General features: G+C 46.0%; 1 protein-coding gene and 1 pseudogene across 1 annotated transcript; both read right to left on the reverse strand.

Moving 5' to 3' along the window:
* Window positions 2162-3121, reverse strand: OR8U29P (olfactory receptor family 8 subfamily U member 29, pseudogene; annotated as a pseudogene).
* LOC112447760 (basic salivary proline-rich protein 4-like) lies at window positions 6319-8299 on the reverse strand. Its single transcript, XM_024996033.1, has 4 exons — window positions 8225-8299; window positions 7665-7794; window positions 6606-7387; window positions 6319-6384 (listed from the first exon to the last, which is right to left on the reverse strand). The coding sequence occupies exons 1-4, from the start codon at window positions 8297-8299 to the stop codon at window positions 6319-6321; spliced, it is 1053 nt and encodes a 350-aa protein (XP_024851801.1).
* Window positions 8300-8579: the final 280 nt, after the last annotated feature.

Here is an 8579-nt window from a genome sequence, read left to right on the forward strand (position 1 = left end):
ACAGAACGGAACACAACTGAGCATGCACACACTTACATGCACTTATTCTGAGTGAAATTGTTCCCCCAGAAGATGTGTTAAGTTCCTAACCTGAAGAACTTCAGAGTTTGGTTATAGGATCATTGGGTTATAGAGTCATTATTTGGATGTAGGGTCATTGAAGATGCAGTTGTTAATATGAAGTCATACTGAAGTAAGGTGGACCATTAATCCAGTGTGAGTGATGTCCTTACAAGAATGAAGAAATTTGGACACAGATGTAGAGGGAAGATGACCATGAGAAGACAGCAGAGACTGGAAAGATGCTTACAAGACAAGGAATGCCTGGGACCATGAGCAGTTGGAAAAAACAAGGAAGCTCTAACCCTAGAACTTCATAGAGAGCCTGGTTCTGCCAATACCTTGACTTCAGACTTGTAGGCTCCAGAACTGTGAGAAAATAAATTTTTGTTGTTCTGAGTCAATGAGTGTGTGGTACTTTGTTAACGCAGACTGATGAAACTAATATATTTCTTTACGGTAATTTTTAAAAGTTAGAACTTGGGTTTTACTTAGTTTTTCTTAGTGTCCCAGGCTATCATCCTGTCTGCTCTAGGAGCTCTTCAAATGTATCTGAAGTTTCTTTGGTAAACCTGTGGTTTTGCAGCAACCTCCCCTGAATCCAGTGTGCTACCCAGAAGGGGCACCAGATTCCTTTTGAAAGATTCACTGACCTTTAAACCCTTCTCACATTGCCAATCTCAGGTTCAGCCCTTACTCTGTAGTTTACTATAGAAGCTCACTGCTGTGCTTTTAACTATTTAAATTATACTTTTGGAATTATTTAAAAAATAGCAACAACAAAGATATTCTGCTCTCTTGAGTTTTATCTTTGGCAATTGACAGTCATGATTCCCAAGATTAATTTCTCTGCAACTGTGCTCCCTGACCCCAAAAGAAGTTGATTTAAGAACTTGAAAATCAGGATTGCAATTCATTGCTTCTCTTCAGAATTTGTACAGTTTACATCCACTTAGAACACCTTGTTGCTGCTTTAATAATGGTGTTTAGGTTAGGTGAGGCATATATTAAAATAAAGTTTAATATAAGTAATTTAATGTGGCAATATTGATGTCTTTACATAAATGTGAAATCTAACTTAACAATGAAATGTTTACTAAGATAACTTGGATAAAATAAGCTAAACTGTTTCTAAATAACTTATACAATCAATTTTTTTGCCAGTATTTTCCAAAATAGCAGACTATTCAGCATATCCAGGAATGTTTTTGATTTTGCCCTATGAGAATAGCTCACAATATCACTCACATGGTAGACACCAAACATTTGAATCTGAATTAAAAAAAAAAAAATTCCCATTGATGGTTTAAGTGGGTCTTAGATTGCATCACTTTACAACCACCCCAACATAGAACAATATTCCTGACATCTGACGGCAACCACGTTTATAACTTGGTTTTAAACTACCGCTTCCTGTCAAACCATTGTAATTTCTTCAAATCCCTAAGATATAAAAGGATCTTAAGCTTTGCTGAGGGAATATGGGGGTATGTCTGCATTTTTGTTTTGATACAGAAAAAGAGTATGACTTTCCAAAAGCTGACCCTGATTTCCAGGTCTGCATGTCGAAAAATGACATCTTTTCAAACATGAGAACCATGGAATTACAGAGAGTGACCGACAGTGAATCTAGTGGGAGTCAGAAGCAGAGAGGAATGATTTTTAGCAGACAGGGTGCAGTTGAGGAACAGCTACTGCCTGGAATGACATGGGGATGGACAAGAAATTTACTTTACCACCTCCCCTTTTCTGTCTCCACAATGTATAAAATAGAAGCATTTTTGAAAGCAGTGGCTAAATCTTATTATCAGTTAAATAGAAACTATCCAGGTCAACACTATCAAGTGTCACAGATGCAAATAGTAGCAATTTGTTAAAAGTGTGCATTATAATCTTTTAAACCTTTTATCTTACTTATAAATTATATGAAAAGTAGAACACCTGAAAAGTCATTTTGCTCATATAAAAATGGTAGAAATAAAATTAACCTATCAAAGATAATAAAAACAACACATCTGCGTGTGGCATAATTCCAAGACAGTCAGTGTTACAAGATACATTTTAATGTATCAATGTTACAAGATGTATTTTAATGTAATTAAAATACATTAATGTTTATTAGAAACAGGAAATAACATTTTTTAAAGGCTTTCCTCAAGGCATTTTTTACCTCTTGGTTCCTCAGGCTGTAGATCATGGGATTCAACAAAGGAATGACTATTGTGTAGAAGACAGAGGCCATTTTGTCTGTGTCAAGGGAATGGTTTGATTTGGGCTGCAGATACATGAAGATCAGAGTCCCGTAGAATGTAGTGACAGCAGTCAGACGAGAACCACAGGATGAGAATGCTTTGCGCCTCCCTTCTGCAGATTGGATTCTCAGGATGGCGGCCACAATGCATAGGTAAGAAATAAGGACCGTGGTCAAAGAGCTGATTATGTTGAATCCAGCAAAGATAAAAATCAAGATCTCTCTGAGGCTGGTGTCTGAGCAGGCAAGGGCCATCAAAGGGACATCATCACAATAGAAGTGATTAATAACATTGGGGCCATAGCAGACCAATCGAAAAATAACAACTGTTTTTTTTTGAGAAAACTGTTTATTTGAGAAAAGCAACAGAAAAGCTGTACCAGTTGCATGCACACCTTTTGGGACATGATCACGATGTAGAGAAGAGGATTGCAGGTGGCCACATAGCGGTCATAAGCCATTACTGCAAGAAGGAATGTCTCCAAAATCAAGAAGTTCAGGAAAAAGCCCAGCTGTGCGCATATGCATAGAGAGATATGGACCTGTGCTTGGTCAGGAGGGTCTCCAGGAACTTTGAGGCTATTGATGAGGAGTAACAAAAGTCTACAAAGGCCAGATTACTGAGAAAAAAGTACATGGGTGTGTGAAGGTGAGGATCCAACCGGATTAAGGAAACGATGCCAACGTTTCCCACCAGAGTTAGAGAATATACCACTAGAATGAGAAGAGAGAGAAGCATTTCACTCTCTCTCTGGACTGAAAAACCCAAAAGAACGAGTTCCATCACCTGGTAATATTCTCTTCAGTCATTTGTTCTAGTCTCTGAACTGCTGAAAAGAGACAAGTTAAAGACAGATAAGTTATCAGGAGTAAGGAATTGTCATCAGATGCCAAAACGTGTGTGTTTTAACTTGAGAAATTATTGCTTATTGAAACAGAATAAGTGAATTCACTCAGTCGTGTCCTACCCTTTGCGACTCCATGGACTGTAGCCTACCAGGCTTGTCCATCCATGGAATTTTCCAGGGAAGAGTACTGGAGTGGGTTGCCATTTTCTTCTCCAGGGGATCTTCCTGACCCAGGGATTGAACCCAGGTCTCCCGCATTGCAGGCAGACACTTTACTGTCTGAGCCACCAGGGAAGTTTCCCAGAAGTTCTGAAGCAGAATATGTGAACAAATAAATATATCCCCTCTCAAACTCTCCTGTCTGACTATTTATAATTTTCTGAAGCCAAAAATTGAGGTTTAATAAAAATAATGTTTATAAATATATGTGATATTTTTGGTTTAGATTATTTTTAGTCATATTAAATAATATAATAAAGATATTTAAAAATATCCTGCTCCCATATTTACTTCTCAGTGGAGTAAAACTTTAATATGTAACATTTTATTTTTTTAATAGACATTTATTTTAACAAATGTTCATTATGCTAAATATAATACAAAGCTAAACAGGATATCCCATGGATAGAAAAGTGGAAGAAATTAAATATTTCTATTTGTGAGTTAGGCAAATTTTGGATTCATATGTACTATATTCATTTTCAAATACTACTTTCTAAAAGTGAAAAAGCACATTTGTAGTTAGAATACACATATGTTAAAAAGTAGAGTCCTTTATAATCATTTAGGCAATGGACTTGAGTTTGAGCAATCTCTGGGGGACAGTGAAGGACAGGGAAGGCTGGCATGCTGCAGCACATGGGGTCACAAAGAGGCAGACACGACTGAGTGAGTGAACAGCAACAAATGGTTTTACAGGAATTATTTTCAACACATAATCAAGGAATACTTTCTAAATTATTGGTGTAACATTATTGGTGTAACAAATTTTTAGTGATTTTTTTTTGCCCGGGGAGCCCTAACGCGGGGTGGCCCAGCAACTGCCTGCAAAGGCCTCCCGTGGCTGTTTGCTTCCTTCTACCAGAGCTAGCTGTGCTCTCTGCTTCGGTTTTTTGCAAGCCAGGGCTCCACCTGCCAGTCTTCGCCGGGGGCCCATGGGAGGTGCCAGGTGCCCTCAGCTAGGTGACCCCAGCATTGCACCCCGCTGTGGTGTTGATACACTCCCGAAGCCTCCTTCCCCATGGGCAGTACTGCGCTGACCTAGAAATGTGTTTGCAAGGCTTGGAAAGTGTAGGGTGACACACGGCCCTGACTTGGGAATTGAGGCCCTTGGAGCAGGCTTGGTGGTCTGACCTCTGAGGAGCCAAACCCCAGCTGCAAGGAGAGCCCTGAAAACACATTCTCTCGCCTGCCCTTCCTTCCTCCAAGATAGCTTTCCCAGTCTCTCGTGTGCTGAGAGTCACACAGGGCTGGAATGCACTTGCTTTAATGTCATTATTCAGTAGCAGTTGTTCCTGAGGCCCTGCACCTAGGTTGGGCTCCCACACTCACAGACAAATCAAAGTGACCTCCAAATGAGTAAGCTCTTTGCATCAAGTGGCCAAAGTATTGGAGTTTCAGGTTCATATTTGTCCTTCCAATGTATATTCAGGCCTGATATCCTTTAGGATGGAGTGGTTGGGTCTCCACAGTTCAAAAGCATCAAATCTTTGGTGGTCAACTTTCTTTATAGTCCAACTTTCACATCCATACATGACACATGGATAAACCATAGCCTTGACTAGACAGATCTTTGTTGGCAAAGTAACGTCTCTGCTTTTTAGCATGCTGTCTAGTTTGGTCATTATTTTCTTTCCAAGTCGTAAGCGTCTTTTTGGAGAAGGCAGTGCCAACCCACTCCAGTACTCTTGCCTGGAAAATCCCATGGACGGACGAGCCTGGTAGGCTGCAGTCCATGGGGTTGCTAAGAGTCGGACACGACTGAGCGACTTCAATTTCACTTTTCACTTTCATGCATTGGAAAAGGACATGGCAACCCACTCCAGTGTTCTTGTCTGGAGAATCCCAGGGACAGGGGAGCCTTATGGGGCCGCACAGAGTCGGACACGACTGAAGTGACTCAGCAGCAGCAGTAGCAAGCCTCTTTTAATTTCATAGCTGCAGTCACCATCTGCAGTGATTTCCGAGCCCCCCAAAATAAAGTCTGCCGTTGTTTCCGCTGTTTTCCCATCTATTTGCCATGAAGTGATGAGGCCAGATGCCATGATCTTAGTTTTCTGAATGTTGAGCTTTAAGGTAGCTCTTACACTCTCCTTTTTCACTTTCATCAAGAGACTCTTTAGTTCTTCCCTTTCTGCCATAAGGGTGGTGTCATCTGCATATCTGAGGTTATTAATATTTCTCCTGGCAATCTTGATTCCAGCTTGTGCTTCATCCAACCCAGCATTTCTCATGATGTACTCTGCATATAAGTTAAATAAGCAGGGTGACAATATACAGCCTTGACATATTCCTTTTCCTATTTGGAACCAGTCTGTTGTTCCATGTCCAGTTCTAACTGTTTCTTCCTTACCTGCATACAGATTTCTCAAGAGGCAGGTCAGGTGGTGTGATATTCCCATCTCTTTAAGAATTCCCCCCATGTTATTGTGATCTACACAGTCAAAGGCTTTGGCATAGTCAATAAAGCAGAAATAGATGTTTTTCTGGAACTCTCTGGCTTTTTTCTTGATCCAGTGGATGTTGGCAATTGGATCTGTGGTTCCTCTGCCTTTTCTAAATCCAGCTTGAACATCTGGAAGTTCACGGTTCACGTATTGCTGAAGCCTGGCTTGGAGAATTTTGAGCATTACTTTACTAGCGTGTGAGATGAGTGCAACTGTGAGGCAGTTTGAACATTCTTTGTCATTGCCTTTTTTTGGGACTGGAATGAAAACTGGCCTTACAACCTAGAGGTTTTCAACTGCAAATGCTAAAAGAACCAGCTTTGCAGTTTCCAAGAAAAAAAAAAAAGTTTCATTTTAACCAATTTTCTCTGAAATCCAAGGAATATCATGTCCATCCTGCATCAAAAAGTCATCTTTCCTTTATGTAGTCATAGTTTCATGCCTAAATTATAGACCAAATAATGCTCAAATTGACTCTGATATCAGGGGCAGATCAGCTGATAAAAAGCTTGGATTGTCCCTCTGGAGGGAAGTGAGACCTTGGTCCCATCAGAAGAATCTGAGGGGTTAAGGGAATTTGCAGGAGTGGGGAAAGCTTGGTCCATCCTACATGTACCATAATCTTAAATAATGCTTATTTACTTTACCAAAGTAAAAAAAATTATAAAAACAAATATAAATCACTGAAAGGTAAAGAAATTCATAATCTGTGGTCGACAGCTTCATTCTAAGAAAACTGTGTTCTCTTAACCTAGAGAGTAGACTAAATTCCAGTCTGACCAGCCTCGCCCCGCCCGGCTCGTCAGCTTCTCCTCCAACCGTGCGGCGCGGGATGGGAAGGTAGGGAGGGAATAAACGTCTGGAAGGCGGCGCGCCCCGGGCGGGCGGTCGGGCCCAGTGGCCTTTCCGGTGGTAGGGGATGAGGGGCCGCGCGAGAAGGTGGGGGGCGGCGTGCAGAGTGGGGGTCGGGTGGGAAAGGCGGCTCTCCTCCGCCTTCCCGCCCGCCCCTCCATCCCCGGCCGGGCGCCACCCTTGCCCCGCGCCCGGTGGCGGCGTCTCCAGTGTCCCTCTTCTGCCCGACCTCCCCGCCACGTTCCTTTGAGGTTGGGTCTGAGGGTTCGGGGCGGGGGAGGGGGTGCTCAGCGCGCCCCCGCCCCACCCCACGCGCCTTTGCCCGTGGCGCCGGCCACGACTGCCTTCCCCCCGGCCGCGGACTTCACGGCGCGGATCCTCCGGTCGCGTCTCGAGGGCTGTGCGGCCTGACGGGTGGCGGCTCCCCGCCGCGGGGCCGCTTGCTTGCCCGTCGCCTCCCGCCGCTGGCCCTGGACTGGTCTGCCTCAGCCGGTCGTCGGCTGCTCTGGGCCTGCCGCGCGGTCGCCAGGCGCCTCCCCACGCCCTCCGAGCCTCGGGGCTTGCTCCCAGCCCCCCTTCCCCACGCGTCCCGCGGCTGTCTTGTCCGGTTCTCTCGCCTCTCACTTCTGTCGTGTCCCTTGCCCGCTTGGCGCCACGCTGCCTTTCGGAGCCTCTTCCCTCTGCCCTTGGTGGTGGGGGGAGAAGGATGCCTGGGGCGCGGGCAGGGGACCCCGGTGGTTGCGGGGAGAGGTCGGGGGGTGGGGGGTGCGGCCGTACGGGTGGAGCTTTTTTTTTTTAAAATTATTTAATTAAAAACATTTACACGTTCTATTTATTCAGTTCTAAAACACCACACTTATTGCACAGGGTCCCCATGGAAAGGCCCCCTCTCAGCAGGACAGCCACAGATTCCATCATGAAAGGGCAGCAAGGTGCCCTCCTCCCTTCTTTTCTGCCTGGGTGGCCACCAGGTTTTCAAATCCCCACCAGGTGGTGGGGGAGGGGTCTGCCCCGTTTCGGGTGGACGTGGGGGTGGTCGTCTGGCGTCGGCGGGGACCTCCGGGGGGCGGTCGACCAGCGCACGGCCAGGCCCCCAAGCGTCACGGACCAGCAGCGCCTAGGCCCGCGGGCAGAGACGCGGTGGTGGTTGACATAGGGGCGGTTGCCCGTGGGTCGCGCCGTGCCGCTCGCTCGCCTCCCCCTCTTCTGGTACCTAATGCGTGGGGCTTTCCTGGTGGCTCAGATGGTAAAGCGTCTGCCTTCAGTGCGGGAGAACCGGGTTCGATCCCTGGGTTGGGAGGATCCCCTGGAGAAGGAAATGGCAACCCACTCCAGTACTCTTGCCTGGAAAATCCCATGGACGGAGGAGCCTGGTAGGCTACAGTCTATGGGGTCACAAAGAGTCGGACACGACTGAACGACTTCACAGCTGATAAAAAGCTTCGGTTGTCTTGGTGGGGTGGATTTACTCCTGGATGGATTTCACCTGGCGCCAGTAGCTAGGCTCGCCGGCCTCTCCTGGAAGTGGGCGTATGCGCGGAGCACACTTGGCCCGCGTTGGGGGCGGAGCGCACCTCCTCTGAGCTCCTAGGCTGTGGGTCCCAGGTCTCAGGGGTCGCCATTGCGGCTGGGAACGCCCATTTCGTGGGCTCCTGGGTCCCCATCGATGGGCATCCAGTGAGTGGAGCGGAGGGGTGTGGACCACAGGTAAAGGAACTGGGGCTCCGTGGCACAGGGTGGAGCAGGGAACCACGTGTTCCGCCCTCTGTTGGCACAGTCTAGGAGCCCCCTAACCTGGTGGTCGCAGAAAGGCTTCGCCATTGGGGTCAAGGCCTTTACCACTTTACCCCTTCGCATAAAGCTCAGACCCGCGCGGTTTTCCAAAGCAGCCCATTGTCTGCA

The sequence above is a fragment of the Bos taurus genome, chromosome 8 (assembly GCF_002263795.3).
Source record: "Bos taurus isolate L1 Dominette 01449 registration number 42190680 breed Hereford chromosome 8, ARS-UCD2.0, whole genome shotgun sequence".
Classification (NCBI taxonomy): Eukaryota; Metazoa; Chordata; class Mammalia; order Artiodactyla; family Bovidae; genus Bos; species Bos taurus.

Coding starts and splice junctions, on each gene's coding strand:
- LOC112447760 (XM_024996033.1), bottom strand. CDS start 8,299: ATGGCGACCCCTGAGACCTGGGACCCACAGCCTAGGAGCTCAGAGGAG. Junction 7,388..7,664: donor GACCCCTCCCCCACCACCTG/GTGGGGATTTGA, acceptor CCCGCGCCCCAG/GCATCCTTCTCCCCCCACCA. Junction 6,385..6,605: donor AGCCGGGCGGGGCGAGGCTG/GTCAGACTGGAA, acceptor TTAACCCCTCAG/ATTCTTCTGATGGGACCAAG.